Genomic DNA, 25,971 nt, shown 5'->3' on the forward strand with positions numbered 1-25,971 from the left:
AGCCCGATACAACGGGATACGATCCGATATCTATAAAGAGAGGAACTGCATATCTCTCTCTCTCTCTCTTTCTGTTTTGGAAGTGAAGAAGATGAATGCAGAGAGCTTATTAGCATCAGCAGCCATAAACATAGGACTGGCTTTGATAGTGCTCTCTCTCTTCTCAATCTTGAAGAAACAGCCTTCAAATGCCGTTGTCTATTTCTCCCGCCGCCTCTCCAAGCACGACCCAATCTCCTTCCCCCCTTCTTTCTCTCTCCTCAGATTCATCCCCTCTGTCTCCTGGATCAGACACGCTTTCCACGTCTCTGATGAAGACATAATCCACCGCTGTGGCCTTGACGCCCTCGTCGTCATACGCCTCTTCAAGCTCGGGTCCTCTCTCAATCTCTCTGTATATTTATGTTGTTGTTCTTCTTCTACTTATGTAGGATATGTAGGATGTACTTGGGTTGTTTACAAATGGGGCCTGTGGTTTTATAATCCAGACCAGTGATCTGTTCTGTCCCATTTTGGATGGTGTATGCCTAAAAAATCTTCTTGATTGATGCCATTTAAACCTTTTTGTTTGTCGCATATGGATGGATGGTTAAAAAGGTAAGTAGAACAGGGGTCCAACCACTAACAACCTAACGCAGGGAAGGACGTGACTCCTCACAGAGATGCCTCAAATCCATGAGGAAAAATAAGAAAATAGAATAATCCTAAAAAATTCGTAATAAATTGATTGATGATGAAAAGCGAGCTTACAACCTCTTAAATAATAACCTAAACCCTAGGAAGAAGTTTTAGACTCATAGTATAACTAAAACTCCTAGATATCGTGACGTTCTATTTATAGACGTTCGTGATTTCCACTAGACCTCATGGTTTTCGGCCAAAAATAGTAAGTGTCCTATTTGGCTCAACCATGCCATTCTCCTAATTATTCTAAGCACTTTTCATGTTGGACGCAACTCCTAAAGCTCTCCTAATTATTCTAAGCACTTTTCATGTTGGATGCAACTCCTAAAGCCCAACGGATGAAGAGTTATACTCAAAATAAAACTTACTATGAATAGTAAAAACGAAATTAAAATAGAAATTCAATCGTCGATTTGATGGTATTTTGCAAATTAGGCATGTCCAACCCAGCATAGCAGGGTTGCGCGGCTAAAGTTGCTTATCCTACCCCAAAATCATATATGGTACGTCCGATAGCTTATTCCGGTTTGCAAGATACGTCCATTTTAAGTTCTGACGGTCCGGATCATCTCCATCTCTGATCGGGCCTTTTCTGATCCATCTTGGCCATGAAAGTGTCCGCGACCCACTCTACATCACAATCACTAATGACAAACTGTTCCCTAAAGTAGAAAAACCAAATTTATAAAAAAACTCCAAACTACACTAGGACTCAAGATAAACCATACTAAAATTAATGCAATGTACTGAAGATTACTTCTTTAGGTTCCATTGCTTCCTCCTTCCCTCTTGTTGGTTCATGCTCTTCCTCTTCCGAATATTTGAAGGATGACTGGATCCTTTAGACCTTAGGTTAATTCTTCTTCCATCCTTCATGATTTTATAAGTATTATTCTTTTCATCATGGATGGTTTGTCAGTGTTGTATCCATGACCTTCCCAGTATCTCCCAAAGCAATTAGTTACCAAATAATGTTGATTTGGGTGTTCCTTGCTCTTGGGACAATATCCAAACTTTGATAATTTTGCTATTGCCTCCACAAATATGAAATTCTTACTATTGTTCCATCAATTCTTTGCATTTTTGTTGTGTAATATTTTGAACTATTGTTCTAAATATTTCACCTTGTGGCTTAGGAGACGCTTGATCTAGAGTAACAGCAGATTTTATGTAATATGTTGGAGCATCTTCGTTATATTACCTCTCCTACCATGTTAGCAGTATATGAGGGGCCGCTTCTCATGGGCATAAAAATGTTAGGATCACTCAACCGGATATTGCTCATACTATTGAAGTCATAAGACAATTTGTGCATGCTCCTCGTGCAGCCCATCGTGATGCTACCAAACGTATACTTTGCTTACTCAAAGGCTAATCAGGATGTGGACTTCTCTACTCACACCGTACGTGGGCACTAAGTTGAAACTTACTCAGATGCATATTGGGCAGGAGCCCTGATGATCAATGTTCCACTTTTGGGTATTTGTACTTTTGTTGATGGTAATCTTGTCACCTGGAAGAGCAAAAGCAAACTGTAGTTTGCTTGATCCAGTGTTAAAGTTGGATACCGAATGATGTCTCACAATGCTTGTGAGTTGCTATGGTTGAAGAAGTTACTAATAGAATTAGGCTTCCTTTCAAGAACCTATGGAAATGGGGTGTGATAATCAAGCCTTATGCATATTACTAACCCTTTATTCCATGAATACACCAAGCACATTGAAGTTGATTGCCACTCATTCTTAAGAAGATGCAACTCAAGAAATCATAACTCCACATGTTCAATCTATGGAGAAGATGGTTCATATCTTTATCAAATCTCTCCCCAATGTTCAACTCACACTACTATTACAAGCAAGCTAGGCATGATTGGTATTTATGCTCCAGTTTGAAGGGGGAGAATGTTGAAGGAGTACTTGTGTATTCACCCATGTACTGCCATAAGGGCTCACATGTTCGTCTTTTATGTATTGTCTGTACCATACATGTGTAGATTTCTTTACATTCTCTCTTATCCTGTACAAAATTGTAATTGACTAAAATTAATTTATAGCATCTCTATTTAATGTATGTCTCTTCCTTGGAGAAAAATCGACGAATAATATAGATTTATTTTTCTCAAATCCTTCTTCTTCTTCTCTTTTGTTTGAGATTTGATCCCACAACATTTTTTAGTTGCAAAGGTATTTTTTCCTCACTTGATTAGAAATGCAAGATCAAATCCATAAATATAAAAGACCATACTGGGTTAGAAGTATAAGATCATGTCCATGAATATCTGGGAGTACACACTTGCACACAATCATCTCAATCATAGATAGGAAGGTGGAATTAAGAGGTTGTTGATTGTTTTGGGCCTAGCTTTGCTGGATGTCAATCAAAATTTGTTATTGTGTTCTCTTGGCGATTCATTTAAATTTCCATTTTATTTAAATCTTTTGTTCACAATCATGTTTCAAAATATCTTTTTCTATATACTCTGGAATTCTTCCCATTCTTTTGTCTTCTCACTTAGCTGTGAGGTACTATATCATCATCAAGCCAAAGATATTTAGAGTATAGTTTGGGACTTTGGGTTTTAGTTCATACAAGTGGTGTCCATGGTTCAGAGAGCAAATTGTTGATGAGTTGGACCCACATTGGATGGACCATGTCACCTTTGACCTACAAATAGATGGTTAAGAAGAGAAATATAGTGGTCCATATCCAAGTCCAACTAAAAAACGCTTGAGGTTGGTGGCCGAGATCTTCTTGTCTCAGATATTTCTGGATGTGTATCTTCAGTGACACCCAACAAACCAATGGTCAGGGCCATCAGGCTCATTGAACCATTGGTCCTATCATACAAACTGATAACCCCAAGTATACCGTGTGGTCCTCGGTTTAAGAATCATATAATTCCTCGTTTGTACATGTTTCCTTATATAAAACACAATTTCTTTCCATCTTCTCTCTAAAGCTTTTTTCACCTAATTCTGGTTTGGATTTGTCGTGCTTGACAGCATTTCCATTTATTGACTCTTATATCTAATTTCTCATGGTGAACTATTTATACTTTCTTTTGCAGCATCAAATTTTTCTTGGTTTGCTCTATGATTGGGTTGGTCATACTTCTTCCAGTCAATTACAGCTGCCAACATGGTCTTTCAAGGAGTAGAGAATCACATTCCATGGATTCTTTTACAATTTCCAATATCGGGAGAGGCTCTAATAGGTGAGGTTCTATTCATTCATTGACCAGGCCTTTTTCTTTGAAAGGTAAGAAACTTTTATTAAAAAGCAACTGCCCAAGAAAACCTCAGGCAGGAACAACAACTATAGCCCTAACTTAGAAATTAAATTACAAACATCAATGGTCTTAAAACAGGAAGCTCAATCCACTACATCTCGCTTAATTGTTCTCACCATCTCTGACACCAGCCCACTCAAGTTCTGGAAACACTTCTTGTTCCTCTCCTCCCAAATAGCCCATTAGACTGTCATAAGAACTAGCTGCTAAACCACCTTGCCTTCTTTACCTACCCCACCCCCATGCCAAGCCAATAGGAGGACTTTGATTGACCCTGGCATCACCCATGGGGTTTTAATGAAATCAAGGAGGCTCTTCCACACTTTTTGAGTAAACTAGCAATGAATGAAAAGATGATTAACTGACACCACCTTATGCACATTAAGCAAATGTTGGGAAGCACGATCAATCTTCTTTGAAGGTTGTCCGTAGTGAGCGCCCTTTTCTTATATGCCAACCACACAAATTTTGCGACCTTGGGTGGGGACTTGTGCTCGATAGAACCAGATAAAGGAAGTATGGTCACTTATCTCTCCCAAAGAGGCACCTGAAGCAACTTGTAGAAAGAGCTGACTGGGAAATGGCCCCATTTGTCTCTACTCCACACCATCACATCCCTTTCCCCCATAGAAGGATAACAACAATAAAGACATTCCAAAGGCCATAGGAAGTCATCCACTTTGTCATCCAACAAGTTCCTATGGCAAGTGGGAGACCAAAACAACTGCATCCTACAAATAGAGAAGCATTGAGAGAGTAATATTCCTTTCTGGAGCAAGCTGAGCTAGTGCAGGCCTTGTAAACAGAAAACTCTCATATCAAGAGATCTGTTATCTCATTAATAACTATTAGGCACATTTTGCACATGTATGTACATACAAAAAAAAAAAATGAAGTATGACCAATGTTCACACTTCACAGTATTCGTATCAATGCATGTATTGCACCCCTGGGATAGGGCAACATATCAGTATCACACGGGAAATATCACATGTATCTGGAAATGTATCTCTTTCTGAGGAAAACATTGGAAAATTGATGACAGTTTTCAATGAAACTTCAAGAGGTGATAAAAGAGACATCATTACACACTTGGAACTTAAACCATGTATGCATGATAAGTTTCCATTGTATATGGTTCCTAAACTGTGTGGTATGACAAAAGTGAGCACTTAGTATCCAAAAAGAGTTTATTTAATTCATAAACCATACAATACAAGTTCCAAAACAAAAACAATACATCCAAAAGCCAAAGAAGAAGCAAAAATACTTTAGCAAAAGTTTTTTTTTTAATGATACTTTAATTATTTTGCTATTTTTAATTTAAAAATATTTTTTTTTCATAATTTTTTTTTTTCTTCTGAAAATTCAAGAAATCTTCACCAATCCATAGATCAGCTTTCAAGTGGTATCCATTGAGTTTTTGAGATCCTACTTGCAAGTTGCAATTTAAAATGAGTAAAAACAAAATCAAAAATCTTCCATTTTTCCCAAATTGAAAAATCGGAGCTTTAAATTCATGATTTGAATGCAAAATATGCATAATCATGATTTAGTAACTTATTTCTTCTGAATATGAGCAAAAGAGTTAAATAAAACAAACAAATTCATAAAAATTTTAAGGAACAGGTTCTAGCCTGTTTCTGCTCTTCGATCGTGATTTCTCCACCCAAACCTTGATTCTCTCCAAACGACTTAAAGGAAGTTGCCTAAATCATACCACAAAAGGATTCCACAAAAAAGGGGCAGAAAATGGAGAGGGATTTTCTTTCAATTTTTTTTTGGATTTTTCAGAAGAGGGTGTGTTGCCTCGATATTGTTGATACGTGTTGCATGTATCGATGATATTCAGGAATATTTGTAAATGGGCAGTGCAATATTTTGAGATATATCCATGTATGGCTGCAACACCAAGTATATCTAATGTCCCCTGCAAATTACAATACAAGGACAATCTACCCCCACAACATATGGAAATATGGCATTGTTATGACACCGTCCCTTGACTCAAGATGAATTGCTAGAATGTATTGGAAGTTTGCAAAATAAGAACCAGAAACGAACAAGAATGTCAGACTGTGTAAAGATGTCCATAATTTAAGTGAAGAGGAAAGATGAGGTGGATCCCAGATCCCGCTTAGTGCTAATGAAAAATGACAATCTATCTCAATCAGTGTTTTCAGTAATGCTCGTAGCGTAGCTAAAACGCTACTTAGCGTAGCTCCCGGGTAGCGTAAGCTACGGGGCATGTAGCGTAATCTATAGAGAATGCAGTGTACGCTACATGTAGCTTAGCATACAATGTAGCACAGGTAGCATATGCTACCAGAAATATTTTTAAAATTTTTTTTTTTCTTGTATGCTGGTTCAACACCTATTTTAAAATGGTGGTGACTCATCCCCATCACACGTGGCACTACATTAGATCAATCTGGACCATCGAAATTGTGCTCCATATTGTGGATAGAGCACTTAGATCTCAATCCATATTGTGAATTTGTGATGTTTCAATAAAAAAAGAGAGGGCACACTTAGAGATGTCTGAAGGCAAAGAGACAGAGAGATTTTGCATGGAAATAGGCTGTTGACGATTCAGATTCGCAGTCAAATACTCATAGGAAATATGCATCTTGTAAAATTTATCATATTTTTCTATAATTTTAATTAAAAAAATATTAGGTATCATGTAGCTTACACTATACGCTATGTAGCTTTTGCTACACGCTATAGAGGGCCAAACACTAAATTCTCAATATGTGGGATTGCGTACTATTTGCATAACACTCCAAGTATCACAATGCAGTAATGTAGGATGAGCAATATGCAGCCATATAATATCTAATGTCATTTAGGCCATACTTTAGTCTTCTACAGTAGCATTGGTACGTGCAATAACATCTTCCTTCTTGCTTTTCGAGGAGATAATCTGAGAAAATGCAAAATCCAGTTGTGGATCTTTTGTCACTGGCATCCCCCCACCCAATTGGCATCTGTGTATGAGAGCACCTAAATCATGACAAGATTAGTAAGACTTGGGATGAACAATCTTTCTACATCTCAAAATTTAAAGAAACAATATTGTAGAGTAGATATGAATTGATTAGCCACATGCTATGCAAACCATATCCAGTTGAGAAAAAGAAAAGTCAGATGTATGAGGCTGAACTAACAGTTGATATAAATTGCAACATGATAGTAACTCCTCATCTATAGGTCGAAGCTTAAATTCTAGATGCAACATAATAGTAACTAACTTCTCATCTTTGAGAAGAAAAAAAAAACAATCATTTGTCTGACCAGCCTTGGGACTTGAGAGACATGCTTCAACTGAGAGAGAAGGTGACCTTGAGAGGAACAAACCACTTGAGACATAGAAAGTGTTGAAGAAGGATGAGATCCTTCATTTCAAATTGTCACTGAAGTTGTTTCTTGATCTCTTAAATGTGTTAGGAGTTGTGACCAGTAATGATTGTAAGTGGAATCATCACTAATGGAGTTGGAAAGAAATGAACAGAGTGGAATCATGCTCATTTCCAAGTTCTAACAGATCTTATTGCAATTTCCACAGTACTGTATTTCTCAAACCAAGCACTTCGAGCTTTTTCAAGTCCATATAATGCTCTAGAAGGCAGAAAACCTGATTGGAAGAATCACATAATCCAGGAGGTGGTCACATGAAGATTTCCATGCACAAATCTCCATCAATGCATTTGTTACGTCTATCTAAAATAATTGTCACTGGAAAACTGCAATTGTAGCAATTCGAGTCCAAATTGAAGTCATCTTTGCAATATAATTAAAGTTGTTCTTATAACCAACACTGTACTCGTGTGTGCCTCTTCATAGCTACTGTAGGCCCTTTAATAAGGGGCATTCATTGGGGAAGAGACATTATAACATTTTAGAAAATATTAGATATAAATTTCTCTATTATATTATTGAAAAAAGTAATTTCTTATTATAATCTCATGTGAAAATTGAATTCCTATGCAACTACTTTATACAGTTAATACGTATTTAGCTATGGCTTAGTAAGAAAAGGGTGACTCTTATTTTGGTGGTAAATCGTCAAAAGGGAAGTTATAGGATGCTAAGCACCTGATGCACCAAACCTTGCAAATGGAGCCCATGGCTGGGTGACCCAGATGGTTGATTATGATGGGCTCCACTATGGATGGGGGATGCCCTGAAGCTCTCATAGACTGAAATATCCTAACACTTGAATCACTGGGATACAAGTAACTAGTCCATAAAGCTACAAAGATGGTCTCGATAAAAGGCCAGTTATTGGATGTATGGGATTTCCAATCTGGAAACTGCTATTGGCTTCCCCCATCCACGGTGGGTTCCTTAAGTTTAATGGTCTAGATGAGACAGGGCATGGTGAAACATTGAGTATCGGGTTCGAGCCCAGATAACGTATCAAAAAATGGTGTGGATATGTGGGTGTGAGCATCATATGTGTACCACTTGTACTAACGCTTATCCTATTCATTATAAATAAAAAGTACTAGTTTTTCCCTCCTTCCTCATCTTAAATTCAACACCATCCATCAAATTCTACACATGGCTCATCATTCCTATTATCCATTCCTTGAAACAAACGGCAGAAAAGTGGAAATTCTATTTCTTTCTCTTTTTTTTCTTAAAGGAAATTAAGGAGCCTTGAGGTTAGGTCCATATAATCTAGATTGTCCTTGACCTCTTTAATTGCAATTGGATCTTTGATATTTTTGGATTTTCCCTTTCTAGTCACACAGAAAATTTGACTTTTGTAATGTCTATTTTATTTTGATAATAATTTCTCTTCTCATAAAAATTACGAAGGTTGTATATTATTGTAATGTTCACAACCTACAGTCATTGCCTCTGAATTAAAATGATTATTTAAGGTGTCAGTTTTTACTTTAATTGATTTACGTGTCCATAGTTTACTACAGATTAGCTGAATATATGAATAAATTTTTGTTTCAATATGCAATTGTGTCTATCTTCCCCTCAAATTATCTGTTGCAAATAAATTATCATTTTTCACTGCGAAAGTTCTAAACCAAAACACTTACGATATATTTTTTTTAACCTTTTGACAGGCTTTGGGTGCATTTTGCATGCCTGTGTTTTATATCTTTTTATGGATTATTCCTACTGTATAAGGTGAGGTTTTCAAGGAAATTTTACTCAATAAGGTGTAGCAGTTCCTAATCATTTTATATCTTGTTGGAGCATATTTTAGACAAGATTATTAGAGTAATATTTCTAATGTAGTAGCTTCTTAAGCAAATTAATGAACTTTTTAAATATAATTCTTCAAGATATGGTAATTGAAGCTGGGAATATGGGTGAAGTTTTGACTAACCTGTTTGATAGACCTGTTATCCAAACTATCAAAATATGAGTGAAGCTGTGCGAGTAGACACCCTTAAAAAAATCCGTAGTTTGTCTTTATCTTTCATCGCTTTGTATGAAACATGTCCATAGTTTATCATTCATTTTAGCTAGTTTGTGACCTATTTGCTATTGCTTGAATTGATTTAATGGTGAACTGATTCCTTAAAGGAATCATCTTGAGTTTATTGGAGCCAGACAGTTCAACAACAATTCAACAAATTGATGAAATCATCTTAAAAAATTCAAAGAGAATTGTTGGGACACATAATGAGAACTTTTGCATTGAAGAAATGTAATCCCGTGTTTACCATGGGAAAATCCATGTAAAGGTTTGGGCACTTTTTGGCATGCATTTTTTTTTTCATTGAAACACTTCTAAATCCCAAGAGAAAATTCTTTCCACTTAAAGAAAATCCCTTATAGAATAGGCCCCACTGCATAACTTGGTCTCATATTTACAATGCCAATAAAAAAAACTAATGCAAATATTGCAGCAATTGGAGCATGATAAAATGATGCGATAAAATCCACACAGGAAAATCTCGGTGCTTAAATTCCCTTGACAGGAACTGTAATTTTAATGATTTTGCTTCCCTTTTGTTTTATTCTTTCTCATTCCACCTTTTTTCTCTTTAGATTTCCTCTTTTTTTGAAGAGTGACGAAATTAATTAACCTGAAAGGGAAAGAAAACAACGAAGAAAGTTAATAGATGAGACTGAAATGAGCAACTCTCTCATCACTAGCTAGCCTGCTTGCGGTCTCATTACTCTGATGCCAACTTGTGGAGATATGTTCTCCCAAGGGAAATACAATCGATTTTATCTCATAAACCCAATACAAACAGACCAAGATGCTAAAAGGCTGCTTGAAAGCCATAGCCTACTTGGAATCTCCCCAGTTGTTAACCCTCCTCAAAAGGAAAGGTGATGAGAGGAGGATCCCATCCCTCAGTGCAAACAAGGAAGCACAACATGCCACCAAAACCACCCAATTCTTGTTTCTCACAGTGCCACTCATCTCCAAGTGCCAGGCCCAATTCCAAATTTCCTTCTTGACTGATTCACTTTATACCAAAACTTCACTCGTTTGGTTAGCCAATTGCTAAGTGTGGCAATGGTAGGAATTCAGTTTGGGAGTAAGCATCCCGTGAGAGAGAAAGAGAGAAGGTGCATGGAAGTCTGCCAAGGGTGTTAAGGGATAAGATCTTAATATACAAAATGCCAGAAATGCCCTCAAAGGCTAATTCTTCCTAAAGATGATTAGGATGGTTTCCACCTTTTATTCTTTCTTGAGGTTTTATATGCATAGAATGGGCCTAGATGGACCTTGGGTGCTGGGTCACATCTTGAAAGTAAATGTATTGGGGCCTAAGGAGCTAGACTCGGGCTTGGCTGATAGGCCCAAGTAAGAAAACAAAGTCCCAAAAAGTTCAGTTTGGGCTTGCAGGGCCAGCAGGCTACCAAGCCCATTTGGGCCCTTACTTTTTGTCTTTTATTATTTTAAGAAAGGTTCCCATCTAAATCCCATTTTCCCTTAACTTTTGGTGTTGATATGTAGTACCTAGTTTTCCTTATATCATCCAACCATTCGGGGAAAACCACGTGTATAAGTTACTTATTTTTCTCCTTATCATCCTATAATTTATTTTCTTATTCTAGATTTTAAAAATTTTTGTTGCAATATTTTTCCACCATACTTCATTTTAAGGTTTTTGAAGTTTCAATTTTTTTTTTTTTTTTGTTTTTTTTTAAATTTAAATTTATTAGGTCACTTACAAATGGGAAATGAATTGCTTGTTTCTATAGTAGAATTGACAAATTCACCTTTGGCTTAAATTAAATCTGTTTTTTCATTTGCAAACCACGGTTAGGATAGTGAAACAAAACTATAATAACATAGAAATAGGTAAAACCAATGGTTCTCTTTTAGTTATAAGATGTTCAGTGTTCTCTAAGTAGTTCCATCAATTCCTTTGGAATGAAGAAATATGTGAACTGCTTTCATGCATGTGGTTGAATGGCCATTTGCGAATAACTCTATAAATGCTGTTATTGCAACTCTATAAATGCTGTTATTGTGTCTTCTGGAGTATCAACAAATGTCTGCTTCAACAATCATACTCTAGTATTGGTAAGGTCTTTAACATATAAAGCATATATAGAACCGTTAAAGTCCCTCGATATACATTGATATGCCATCCTCTAATGGCTCGAGCTTTTAGATCAAGTGGTTGTTTGACAAGAACCACATTGGTTTTAGATTCATAGATTTCTTTTCAATTCAATATTCTTCAGGCTTATATTTGCCAGTGTCTTTCTTTAAATGAACCTCTTGTTTATGCACTTGTACATGGGAAATTACCTAGACTGAGGTACTTCGAAAAATATTGAATTTTTTTCCCCATTCATTTGGACATAAATTTTAAACTAACATGCATGGATTCTTTTGGTACTTTTCACTTCTAGGAGTATAGTTGGATACTAGAAAGAAGGATTCAACACCTTAGTAATGTGAGGCATCGGCCTGACCAGTTCACCATTCTAGTTCGAGAAATACCCTTCTGCGATGAACACAAGGCTCGTGGATGTCGTGTCGACCACTTCTTCTCCAAACATCATCCTTATGCTTATCAATCTTATCAAATATTATATGATGGAAAAAATGTTGAGGAGTTGCTGGTGAGTGCTTTGAATTGGTTGCCATGCTTTGATGGTTTGGTTTACTTTGTACCTTTATTAGTGCCCATTACCATGTTATCCACAAAATTGGATGTAATTAAGAGAAAGCATTTCCTTTAGGACCTTCACAATATGTTCTAATACATTTGTCTCATGCCTTAATCATTTCTCAATAGCTTTTTCCTAAAGTTCCGTAGTATGACTGATAAGTTTAACTCTATCGTATATAGTGCATCTTTGTATGTTCTAATACATTGCCATGTTATCCACGAAATTGGATGTAATTAAGAGAGAGCATTTCTTTTTAGGACCTTCACAATATGTTCTAATACATTTGTCTCATGCCTTAATCATTGCTCAATAGCTCTTTCCCAAAGTTCCATAGTATGACTGATAAGTTTAACTCTATCATATATAGTGCATCTTTGTATGTTCTAATACATTGCCATGTTATCCATGAAATTGGATGTAATTAAGAGAGAGCATTTCTTTTTAGGACCTTCACAATATGTTCTAATACATTTGTCTCATGCCTTAATCATTGCTCAATAGCTCTTTCCCAAAGTTCCATAGTATGACTGATAAGTTTAACTCTATCATATATAGTGCATCTTTGTATGTTTTAATACATTGCCATGTTATCCATGAAATTGGATGTAATTAAGACAGAGCATTTCTTTTTAGGACCTTCACAATATGTTCTAATACATTTGTCTCATGCCTTAATCATTGCTCAATAGCTCTTTCCCAAAGTTCCATAGTATGACTGATAAGTTTAACTCTATCATATATAGTGCATCTTTGTATGTCTATTTTAATGTTATAAATATTTACCATTGTACTTTTGCTCCATATATTGGTAGTTTCTTTGATCTTACAATCTTGTTGAGAAACTTTGTCCACCAAAATAAACCAATAACTCCTGTTCACTTCAAAACCTATATTGGTATACCATCTGATCGTAGTGCCTTTCTTGTCTTCATCTTTTTCAAAGATTTTTTTTTAACCCTCAGATATCCTAATTCTACAAAAGTATCTATGATCTCCAGCTTTTATCCCTTAGACTCAGAGTGATCTTCATTTAACATGTTCTAAAAATACCTTCAATGTGATGACATTGTACAATAGGATGGTGAAGATCAGATAGGAATGAAAAAACTACCGCGGGGAATTTACATATTGGTAACAAGCAAAAAATGGAAATCAATACTATGATACAAAAAATCATCAACAATGATGTATTCCTACTCATAAAACTTAAGCTTGGTATGGAGGCACATTTACATAACGTATCCCACATCTTTCTTCACTCCTAGGACTCAGTAGAAAACCTTGTTTTGAAACACACATGCTGAATAGGAAACAAACTACAGATACTGTGGTTTTAATAAACTGACTTTGACAAGATGATTTCTCTGCGTGCTATGCAGTTCATAACTGTGAAAGAGTTGAAAGATGATAGAATAAAAGGACTTCCAGCCAGTAACAGAGACCTTCAGGCCATGGATATTACAAGAAAGGGTAAAAGGTCTTTACACCATCATATAAGTATAGAACAAAAGAACAAAAGTCAGCACTAATAATAATGGTTGGAACAAGATAACAGAATAACAACGACAGATACATTCATAGCTCCAACAGTCCCCAGAAGCCGTTGAAATCTATATCAATCATTGCACCTTGTGCCAAAACTTGTTTCTTCTCCACTAAGAGTTTTAACCAGGACCTGAAATTTTAATTTCTTTCCCCCACATTTGCAACTATAGGTTCACTTATAAAAGCAATCGATACCAACACAAACCAAGAAAAACACCTAAACATGCATAATCCTATGAACTACCAACTACTGCTGAAGATTTTTCCATTTTCTTGAGTCTTTAATTTTTCTTTTGTACACCTTTATATCCTTTAGCATCTTTTATAGTTTTAATAAAAACTACTTACAGACATTACTTTTGCAGCGCCAGGCTTCATCTATTTCTAGAAAGATTGAGCAATTGCAACAGAGATATGATATTAAGAAACACAGTAAACTATCCACAATCTGCGATATATTTCGAGAAAACATTGCCAAAAAAGGAATGTACGAGGAAAGGCTCCAAGAGTTATGTCATAAAATACGCTATTTACAATGTGAAAGTATGCTAAGGCAAAAGGTAAATCCTTTTTAAGCTACCATTATGATATATCATTCAGACTAACTGTTTGCTTTCTGATACTCTTTTAACTTCAAATTATTAACCATTTTTTCTAACATATTGGTAGGTACCATAGTTTATTGATTAGAGCATTTACATAACGCTATAGTTTATTGATCAGAGCATTTACATAATGCTATGAGAAATTAGAGATTTGATAATCCCAGAGTTTTTTTTTTTTTTTTTTTGTTAACATATTGGTAAGTACCTTAGTGTATTGATCAGAGCATTTACATAATGCTATAGTTTATTGATCAGAGCATTTACATAATGCTCTGCGAAATTAGAGATTTGATAATCCCAGACGGGTGTACAACCCAATCCCCATACATGATGCCACGTTTGCCAACATGTCACATGAGTGAAAGATCCAAGCATTCATTAAGTGGTCCAACATATAGATACCCTGTCCCATGAATCAGGCAAGTCAACTCACAAGGTGGACAGGAATGTATGCAACAAATGAACTGTGATGGTTCATGGTCAACAATGTATGCCCACCTGCTAAGCAGACCAGCTTGCTTCTTGGTTGGGGAATCTACACATTGTGGCCTACCTAATCGATAACTTGGATCACACGCAGCATGGAATTATCAAACATCGGGAATCTATATGCATGTCTACCTTCATAAATAATTTTACCGAATTGTATAATATAATGGCTGTTGACCAGTGAGATCTATTGGCTCATATGTGTACTTTTTTACTAATAAAGATACAATTTTATTTACCTGAGAGATCCAAGTAACTTAAAAAGTTCCCAAGGTATGTGGAAATCATTATAGAAAGTTGGTTCTATAACTCTAGATGAATTTGTTCGCATTTTGGAAATGCAGCTTTAAAACACTTCACTACATAACATGACCTTTCTTTCTATTCTATTGGTTGCTTTATCTTAGCCTCCACCTTCATTTTTACCATTTGCTATCTTAACTAAAATGTGCAAAGAAAACTATATGTAATGAGAATTTCTAGGGCCAAGAAAGTACCCACAATTACTCTTTTGACTACTAAAACATGCAATATGATAGGAACTAAAAGGGAATTTAGGTAATTTAATATGAAGTTGTGTTTTAAGCCAATTCACATTCATCCATGAAAACAACCAACCTTTTAAAATTACTTTTCTTCCATTTCTGCCACATTTCCACTCTCCACTTGCATTGCACGTGCCATTTTACTATTTTTCTTTAGTTCTAGGTATTTCTCGTCGCTTAAGACATGCAAAGGAAAACTATGTACCAATTGGTTTTTTTTTTTTTTTGAAGAGAAACTATGTACCAATTGTTAACCATAAAAGAGCAACTATGGCTGACCTGATCCTCATAATATAGTACATACATGTTCGTTAACCTACTCGTTAAATTACATGCTAGAGTGGGTGGAATGAGAAAGGAAAAGAGAGAAAGTTGTGTGAGAGAAAAGGATGTAGGGAGATTAGTTGTCTCTGCCTTCTTAATCATCATCGTCATCATCATCACCATCACCATCATCTAAGCCATATCCCAATTAACTGGGGTCACCTACATGAATCTCGTTCCGCCATTCTAGTCCATCAAGGGCCAAACTTTCAGTTAGACCATAGGTCATCAAGTCTTTCCTTTGTTCTTACAAATAGGTAATGCGATACCTTTCCTCCATTTATTTGGCATTTTCTTCAATCTTATAATCTTATTGAACAACTTTGTCAACCAAAATAACCCAGTATCTCCCATACACTTCCAAACCTCTATTGGCATGCCATCTGGTGCAAGGGCCCTTCTATTTTCATCTTTCTATCCTTCTTTCACTTCAGATATCCTTATCCTATGAAAGTATCTATGGTATCTAATGTCATTTGAGTGGTTGTCATTTAACAAGTTTTGAAAATAGTTTCTCCACCTTTTATTGATTTCCTTGTCTTTTACTAGCATCCTTTTAGCTATCACTCTTAATGCATCTAGCATGATCTAGGTCCTTACCTTTCCTCTCTCATTTAAAAATAAAATAAAATCTAAACACATCTTTCTCACCTTCTCTTGCCCCCAATGTATTGTAAAGATCATCATAAGCCTTAAAGTTTAGCCTCACTACTTTCTTGCAGTCTTTTTGGTGTTTCTATATTGTTCAAATTTTCATAATTTCTAGTCCCTTGCCAGTCTTTAAAACATTAAAGTTTCTTGTGAATAGCTTTTTTTTAAAAAAAATACCTCTTCCTCCTTAATCATCTTATTAGTAAACCCCTAATAACAAAATAATGTGGTCCCATAGGAGCACCTCACCAACAATAATAACCCTATACTCCACACATACACACTGCATGCATGGACACAATCTAATAGAATACTAATATTATCCTAACCAACCATTACTTCTAATTGTAACCATACATTCTAATAAAAGCATTGAAAATGACCAAAATATCCCTTAATCCTGTCACAGCCATACATGCCTACAAAAAACTGGCCAGAGCTTACTCAAATGATCACTCAAAATATTGTAATCCCATAATCTTTGGCTTGTTTGATAGCTAATCACTGATTCATGGCTTTACATTCTTTTAATGGATAGTGTATGTTATAAATGAAACTAGAACTTTGCCTCCCGTGTTAAGAGGTCCAATGTTTATGTTGTGTTGTGACTCAGATTGCATTTTAAACCTGTTCGTGTTTCACTAGGTACCTATTTCAGCTTCAAGGATGGTAATATATTGTGTTTATAGCTTATCTTGTTTGTTATTATTATGAGCGGCTTAATTTTGGTCTTGAGTCTAATGTCTACAAGCCCATTGTATTCATTCTTCTAGGAATTATATAATCCTTGACATGATGATATGCACATGTTCCTTGGTTTTCAGTTTTTGCTGATGGGCCTGTGGTTCAAGTCACCAGTTTGATGGTGGATGGAGCATGCTCAAGTATATCCTCAATCGGACAATTATAGTCCTTATATCAGTGTACTACATGTAAATGGTTTAGAAGAGAAATATAGGAACAGTCCTCATTCCACTAAAAAGAAAGCCAAAGGATGTTAGCCATGATCTTCCATTCTAGGAACTTTTTTGGGGAGCATGATCCATCAACAATGGGCCTAATCAGATAAATGGCCTGTATCAATCCATGGCCCCACTCGCAAAAACTTGATAACCAAAGGATATTTTGCATATCCTCAGGTCAAAGGATCATATGATCCTCTCTTCTTAAGGGTGTTTTGAGCAGAATCTGAATACTTATTTCTCATAGTTCTTTCATGTTCTAGGAGTTGCCTGTTGCATTTGTATCATTTAAGTCTCGATGGGGGGCGGCACTAGCTGCCCAAACTCAGCAGCACATGAATCCACTCCTATGGATCACTGAATTCGCCCCAGAACCGAAGGATGTGCTGTGGAATAATTTATACACTCCATATCAATATTTGGTGTTCCACAAAATTGGAGTTTTTATCGCAGCAACAGTTCTTACAGTTTTCTTTGCTATTCCAGTCACAGCAGTTCAAGGAATAGCACAGCTAGAAAACATAAAGAAGTGGTTTCCTCCAGCCAGAGCTGTACAATTGATGTAAGCAATCCTTTTCTACAGTTGCTCCTTTTGGAATTTGTGTTGTAGGACTCTCTTCATTTTTTGTTGCAACAATCATTGGTTTTGTTCTTACTTGTAGAGCTTTGATAGCTCAAGTGGACATTTACAACATGTGTGACTATCTTGGCAAGGGTGCAGGACATCTAAACTGTGTATTAGATGAAGATGAGTTGGCATGAAAATCAGTTAGGTCCACTAATCAGGTGGGCAACCTACATATGAAAAGAATGGACCGTTTAAAAACTTGCCAAACGTCCATAACATATTTCCTCACAGGCCATCATCATAGTTGGACTACCTTATCACTGTTTAGATGTGGCACGTGTGTACCAGTTGGCAAATTTTCTGTGTGTGACCAGAAACCTCATTGTTTCTGTTCATTTTTTCTTGATCCTTCTACTTCTTAAAGGCTTAGATTGGTTCATATGCAGTATTTCTCAAATTTAAGGTCGTTATGTTGCCACCGTAGTGTTGCATTTGGATGTGCTACTGAGGTGAGTAGTAGATATGTGGAAAACCTCGAAACATATAAAAGTGATAAAAATGAACAAAACAAAACAACAAGTTCAGGTATAAATTGTATGATGAATTATACAATAGATTAAGCATTGGAGAGGGAGAGAGATCTTAAAAGACAACAGAAGTGAGGGATAAGAAAAGTTGAGACAAAAACCACATCAGATGCATCATCAAGGGTAATCATCAGGGGGTCTTAGTATGGCAAGATAAGGGATCGATGAATAGGCTACTTCCAAAGGTTGATGAAGGAAGATCTGCACAGGGATAGAACCAAGAGGAGCCTTGAACCATGGAGTGATTAGAAATGCATGTGCATTGTCATAGAAATTGGTTAGAGTAAATGTAGCCTTGACAAGAATGGAAAGGAAAAGATGTAGCTTCTAGACAATTTGCACTCGAGGAATTTTAATAATTAATTTGCTTGCCCGAATGATGTGAAAATTTTCAGATGAAATAGAAACAACTAGATAGGTCTTGAAAAATTAGCAATTTAATTCACCTACTAGAAGCACAAGAATTGAATCCCCAAATGGAACTTCTAAATAATTGAGATCATTATCATTCTCCCATCATTCATGAATATTTACACTGATCTATCCAATGTAAATGCAAATTCAATGTTATGCTCTATTAAATCATAAAATTAATTAATCTAGTTAATATTTTATTTTTATGCAAATTTTTGACTTCTTTCCATGCACGATCAGTTAGAGTGCTTCGTTTGAATAATTCATTTTTCTATCTTTTAGTGGTATTCATTGGTTCAACAATAACAAGTAAATAACATGCTTACAACCTTTTTATCTAACTTGTGTCAATGATCCTACAGACCAAGATTGAATTCCATTTTGACAGGCTATCTTCCAAGTGTCATTTTGAACACATTCATATATTTTATTCCCTATGCAATGGTTTCAATGGCCACACTAGAAGGTTGTGTCTCAAGGAGCAAAAAGGAGATAAAAGCCTGCAGCATGGTTTTCTATTTTTTAGTGGGAAATGTATTCTTCCTCAGTTTGTTATCAGGATCTTTACTAGATCAAATTGGAGAATCAGTCACTCACCCCAGGAGTTTCCCTAGTCATCTTGCAGGTGCTGTCTCAGCTCAAGTAAGTTCTACTATTGTTTAACCGGCACAAGTACTTTTAAAGACATGCACTTCCAAAATAGTGGAAAGGGGGTGTGGTTCTCTATCACGTGCATTAATGAAAAGAATTATTATGTTAACAATTTTATCCATATGCTTAGTGGATAGAACTGCTTGAGGGACGGGGAACACACATTCTCCATGCATCAACATTAATACATATACAAGAGAAGTGGTCAAGGACAACCAATTGTAGGTTAAATTAAGCTGCAGCTGTTTTTCCCAAGCACTTTTCTAAATATTTTCTAGGGTAAAACTGGATAACTCTTGAAGGCATGAGAAAAAGGCTGTAGCATGCAAGTTGTAGGCGATAAGTCCTCGATATAAGAAGGGTAGCGTTTTCTGCCAAAATTAGATAGCCGTGAAAATAATTCTTGTTAAAATGGCATTCCATCTATTAGCCATCAATTAAGATATAACTTTATGAATAAAATTGCAAAGACTAATTGGCCTGAAGTTGGAAAAATCAATGGTTGGCTGGATTTAGGAAGAAAACAATAGAAGATATGATTTGAGGAATTATACCTCCAACAAAGAAATCCCAGACTTCATGACACACATCCGTTCCAATAATATCCCAGCAATGAGAGAAGAAGTGATTAGAAAAACCATTCGGTCTAGGAGCACAGTCTTTGGGGATGCTATACACTGCTTTGTTAATCATAATCCTCTGGAGGGGGCCCAAGGAGCATGTGATTATCTGCATCAGTCACCAAGTGAGGGATGCAGTCCACAATATGATCCTCCATTCTAACTCCTAAATAGAGCAGGACAATATGATCCTCCATTCTAACTCCTAAGTAGAGCAGGACAATATGATCCTCCATTCTAACTCCTAAATAGAGTAGGACAATATGATCCTCCATTCTAACTCATAAATAGAGCAAGCTGTGAAAGAAGAAAATTTCATCTTCTGTTATCATTGACTGATCTTCGATACACTGACCATTTCTATCTTTGATTCTCTTGATTAAATTAAAATGATGACGGCATTGAGCTATCACATGGAAATGCTCTCTTCTTGTTGCACAAGAAACTGCATCGTTGTTCAACATCAAATGCACCCATAATTGCAGTTTACTTATCATGATGGTCGCTAAGCCAATCAGCATGACAATTAATCCTCTAGAGCTAAGCTGCCATGAAAACATGAGCCTTTGACTCACACTTTTTAAGGACTGGATCAGTTCAGTAAAACAAGGTAGTGGGGACCAATGTTTGTGATATCGATAATATTGGCCAATATTATCGATATCACACCTCAGTGATACAGAACCCCCGCAGGAAGTTGCGGGACTTTTGGATATCGATGATATTATCTCAACTGATCGCATCGTATCACACTGTATCACATTGTATCGATTATGTATCGACAATAGTATCGTTAATACATTGTATCAACAACAACACTTACGTTTTCTGAAAAAAAAAAATTCAAAAAAATAAACCTTACAAAATCCCATTTTTTGTCAAATCTTCCACTTTTAATCCATTTCTTATATTTATAAATGGTATGAATTGATTTTGAATACAATTGCATCGCTTCTATCATTCAACACATAATTTAGGACCTTATACAAAGGAACTTATTATGTGCACATGTTTTTTATGATCTTTTGATTTCTACGTGTGTAAAGATGTCTTTTTTAACATCCATTGAAGATTCATTGAAAAACTCGACCAATTCCCCAATGTTTCACAAAAACAACAAACCATTATGCGATGCAAGCGATATTTCCCATGCAATAGCTAATATGTTTCTGTATCCCCAGGGTGCGATACATCTGTCGATAACGATATTGAAAACATTGGTGGCGACAATGTTAATTGGCAGTGAAGTTCTATTCTATAGAAAGTAACTTTAGTTCTTGAGTAATTTTAATTGTGTTGCTATTTGAATTTATCCAAAAACATGTCTCTTAGAATTGTTATTTTCTTATATTTGTTTTTATTTTTGCCCCCTTTGCAGGCAAATTTCTTTATAACATACATTTTAACAGATGGGCTATCAGGGTTCTCTCTGGAAATTCTCCAGCCTGGCTTACTAATTTGGCATTTTATGAAATCTCATACATTTGGTCAGGGCGTAAATAAAAAGCCTTACCTTTATCCACTACCATACTACAGAGTGATCCCTATCGTGTCACTTGCAATATTGATTGGAATGGTATATGCGATCATCACACCATTGCTGCTTCCATTTCTTATTGTTTACTTCTTTCTTGGTTATGTGGTGTATATCAATCAGGTTAGCTTTCTCGCCCTTGTCACGGTATCAATGGTGCTGTCATGCTATATTTTGTGTATATCAACTTATTTCTGTGCATATAAGTTGCAGCTTTATCTTAAAGGTCTATTTTTTAAAGTTGCAGCTTTATCTGAAAGGTCTATTTTTGAACTTTCCCCCACTTTCTTTATCAGAGACTCATATTGGAATATTTAGATGGTATGCCTACTAGTTTACTATTAAATGTTACTGTAGTTCTAATTATATAAGAACACCCATCTTTTCTCTATAATGCAGAAAAAGGTTACTTTTTTCATCCAGTGTAGGTAATTTCTGATCTTAATTGATTATATTTTCAATCCCCCCTGGTAGCAATTGCACGTTTTGGTGGCATTTACCTGTGGACCCCATTCCTGATAGAGAGGGGTTGATGATTGGTGGATGGCCAGTCGTGCCAACCTTTTGCCAAGCTATTATGAGAATTGCTGATGTTGATGATGAGTGATGAATTGATGATCTTTCAGGAATGATTGGCTTTATATGACAAAATGCCAAGGTGAATTTCATTCCATCCTTGAACTCTTTCAAACACCAATCTTAAGTTAGCCAGTTCTGAGCCAATAGCAAAAAATAATTACAACAAGCTAAATCAGAATCTTACGGCAATGACATTGAAATTTTCTTTCACACCCCCAACACAATAGAGTTTCTAAGAAAATAAAACAATGTCACCATCAACTTTCCCTAATCGAATCTCTTCTTATTGACATGAAAGTCATTACACTGCAAATGTTATTGCTCTTATGCTGTCTCAATCACTTCACGTCTCATAAATAGACTTATAAAACATTTCTCAATAATAAAAAAGCTTATGGACACTTCTCGACATCTCTTACCTTTTGAACTGGCTACTAGATCTCTTGTTGTCTCTATTGCCTTGCTTATCTCTCAATGAAAGATGGATATAAACATTATAACACTAAGAACTTGCAAATTTCGAAGTTTCATGTAATGTCACCTTCTTTGGGAGATTCCCATGTTGTTTTACTGTTGAAGGATCCCTTTTCATCCAATTGAGGGGAACTATTCTCCTAACAAAGTTGAACCCAAAAGTCAACCTAATCAATCTCCCATGGGTGCAATTCTGTGCTTACAGCTCCAAAAGAATTTGCAATGCCTAACAAGACATGAGGTTACTGTCGCAAATCATGTGAAGTAGAAATCCAGTACCTAAGAAATAGTGTAGTTCAATATAAAGCCAAGACCATGCTGAAGTGACCACATATGCTGAGGGAACCTTCCTCCAGGAAAAAGAAATAAATCCTTGATGAAGAGGGAACCTTCCTCCAGGAAAAAGAAAGAATTCCTTCATGTCACAACTTCCCATTCACAAAAGAAAAAGAAAAGATTCCCATCAAACCTGGTTTAGTGAGCTTCTGAAACAAGTTCACACCTCCACCAGGATAGAGGAATATACTAGGATGTTGGAGGAACCACTTAAGGATATACGAATACACTAGGATGTTGAAGGAACCTTGTAAGGATGGAGGAATGCATCAAAGCCTGGCCAAAAAGCTAATATATCTCATTGGCTTCTGGCTACACATCATGCATGCTGTCAGTGTTGTTAACCAATTTATGCATGTCAACCATCAATTTATGGCATACTTGTAGCCCATTTGATGACCTGACTAGAATTATTTTTGTACCAGAGCACATACACATGTTGGGCTGACCAGGTGATCCAGATCCTGCTCATGCAGGGAGAGTAGGATTCATAGTACTACTCCCACTAGTTGCCAAATGCCATCACATTTCTCTTGAAATTCTCCCAAAGGTAAATGTTCATGTTGGAACAATTACCATGGTTGTCATCATTATCTTAGTCTTATCCCAATTAATTGGGGTTGGATATATGAATCGTATTCCGCCATTCCACTCTATCAAGGCCCATAACTTCAGTTAGTCCATAGGTCGTAAAGTCATTTCTTACTACCTCCACCTACCTCCTTTTGGCCCTTCCCTTGCCCTTTTAGAGTTCAACTTGTGCCAATGGTAGAATAAAATTTCCTTCCATCATTAGAATCATCTCAAAATGTGTTGGCACATCATCTAGACTGCATCTTAAGAAATCTGTACAACATCAGATGGGAAAGACCTCAAATATATCCAAGATAGATCCTAACGCTTTGATCCAAGCCCTATGAATATGTGGCGAAGGAAAAATACAACAATAGTCCAGTGCAAAGAGTGGATGACTAGGATCTTCCAATCTGGATGATTTCTAGGGCAGCCCCTATGCATGGTGGGGCCAATCAGATGAACAGACTAGATTTCCTAGCCATTGGCCCCACTGTTACTAGTCGGGTGCATTGGGATACTATTTACATCTCTAGGCATCAGAACCTTGTAATTCCTAAAATTATATGTACATTTCTAAAACCTTTTCTCTCAAGTTGTTGGTTTAAAAATATCTCCTCAATTTGTAGGTGTATCTTGCACTTCACCAAAGTTCTTAAAGTTGTACTGTTTTTTTTTTTTTTTTTTGCATTCGAAGATAATTCGTCCATAATGCTTAAAAAATAACATTTACTCATGATGATTATTGGATCAGTGTTAAGTATCCTAATATAAGGCACATTTGTAGATCTGCCAAAACACAGGCACAGTGATGTATCTGCAAAACAGATTGTGATCTGTTCTGTTTTGCATTCAGGCAGAATGGAATACAAGACCATTAGGTCGACATTCAATTCTCTGCTCTGCTTGAATTCCAGTCCTGACTTGAAAACCTGAAGGATGTTGATTAGGTAGAAAAACATGCTGCTCTGTGGCCACCATGGTGCAAGAAAATCCATGTGGATCCTAACAGTTTTAGGTGTTCTGTATTTAGAGATGATAGTTAATTCTTATTGAAATTACTCAACTTCCATCTCTGTCTAAATAGCCAAATGTCGCATGATCATGTGGGTACAATTCAACTTTGCAGATACAAGACGTATATGAAATTGTTTATGAGACATGTGGACAATATTGGCCGCTCATTCATCACTATATCCTTATTGCTATCATTCTCATGCAAATCACGATGATTGGTCTGTTTGGGTTGAAGTCAAAGCCAGCAGCGTCCATTTCAACGATACCACTTGTGTTGACAACTCTATTGTTCAACGAGTATTGCAAGATCCGATTTCTTCCAACATTTTGCCACTACTCTATCCAGGTACTTCAAATACCCTTAAATTGAATTTTGTGAACCACACTTGTACGTTGAATGTGAACTAATCAAAATTTATAATGGCCCATTTTTTAAATGTGGCCCGCATGACAAGCAGACTAGCATGACTTTAACCTCGAGGCATATCGTGGGACCTGCTTGGTGAATGCCTGGATCATGCCCACGTGTGTCCCATTGACACATTCGCTCACGATTAGGATTCTAGTACTGCTCACACCAACATCTGATAGCAAGGCTTTTTAAGAAAAATTCTTAACTTACCCACTCCATCACTGTCTAAGACTTGTGACTTAACACCAACTTGTCCAAGTCTTTGAGTCAAATTGCAATACGGCTGAACGCTCATTGTATTGAATTGGATTGGGTCCGACCTAGTATGAGTCGACGCAAAGGAGTTGTCGAAGTCTTAAAAACACTAGCTGACCTTCAAGAACATCAATGATCTTAATCCTATTATATATTTTACAAGATGAAAAAAAATGGGTCCTGCTTTGTTCATCTTTTGTAACTTTTTTGGACTCCAATGTATGATTTAGTTGAAGTCCTCCATTCTATTTGTGCACTCAGAATGCAATGGAGAACGATGACCGTGATGAAATGGAGGGTGTAATGGGAGCCACCAGTGAGGTTGCAATCAACGCTTATCGTCCTCCTTGTTTGAGGCCAGTGGGCTTCGCTTCTCCAGAACCTAGCTCCATAGAGCCTTTGGTCTCATCCACATGACGTATACTCACTCTTTCTTCACTCCATTATTTACCCTTTCCTTTCTGCACGCAAGAAGGGTTTCTGTCAGGTGAGTTTCTGATCATACAACTTTTTGCGAAGCAATCATTAGGATTGTTGTTTTGGATGTGATTGGCAAACGGAATCCATAAAGCCGGCCAGAAGTAACTGGGACATGGCTATGACGACGATGAGGGAAGATATTGTAGGCTTTTCTCAAGTGGGATTAACAATTCAACTGACCTTGTAACATGGTTAGCTGTTTTTTTTTTTTTAATTTATTTATAATTACAGGAACCACATTTTGTTTTATAGATTTGCA

The 25,971-nt window shown here is 36.4% G+C and overlaps 1 protein-coding gene across 5 annotated transcripts; it reads left to right on the forward strand.

Moving 5' to 3' along the window:
* On the forward strand, nucleotides 1-25,885 carry LOC131250769 (CSC1-like protein At3g54510). Of its 5 annotated transcripts, none has more exons than XM_058251058.1 (10): nucleotides 13-375; nucleotides 3,752-3,898; nucleotides 9,064-9,127; nucleotides 11,828-12,040; nucleotides 14,002-14,196; nucleotides 17,476-17,774; nucleotides 19,144-19,423; nucleotides 21,431-21,709; nucleotides 24,678-24,911; nucleotides 25,494-25,885. In XM_058251058.1, exons 1-10 carry the CDS (start codon nucleotides 92-94, stop codon nucleotides 25,647-25,649), a joined length of 2,151 nt encoding a protein of 716 aa, XP_058107041.1. In that variant the 5' UTR covers nucleotides 13-91; the 3' UTR covers nucleotides 25,650-25,885. The 5 variants fall into 5 exon arrangements, with proteins under 5 accessions (XP_058107043.1, XP_058107041.1, XP_058107042.1 ...); XM_058251061.1 differs by lacking the exon at nucleotides 13-375 and adding an exon at nucleotides 2,013-2,163; XM_058251062.1 differs by lacking the exon at nucleotides 13-375 and adding an exon at nucleotides 2,250-2,274.
* Nucleotides 25,886-25,971: the final 86 nt, after the last annotated feature.

This window comes from Magnolia sinica, chromosome 7 (assembly GCF_029962835.1).
Source record: "Magnolia sinica isolate HGM2019 chromosome 7, MsV1, whole genome shotgun sequence".
NCBI lineage: Eukaryota > Viridiplantae > Streptophyta > Magnoliopsida > Magnoliales > Magnoliaceae > Magnolia > Magnolia sinica.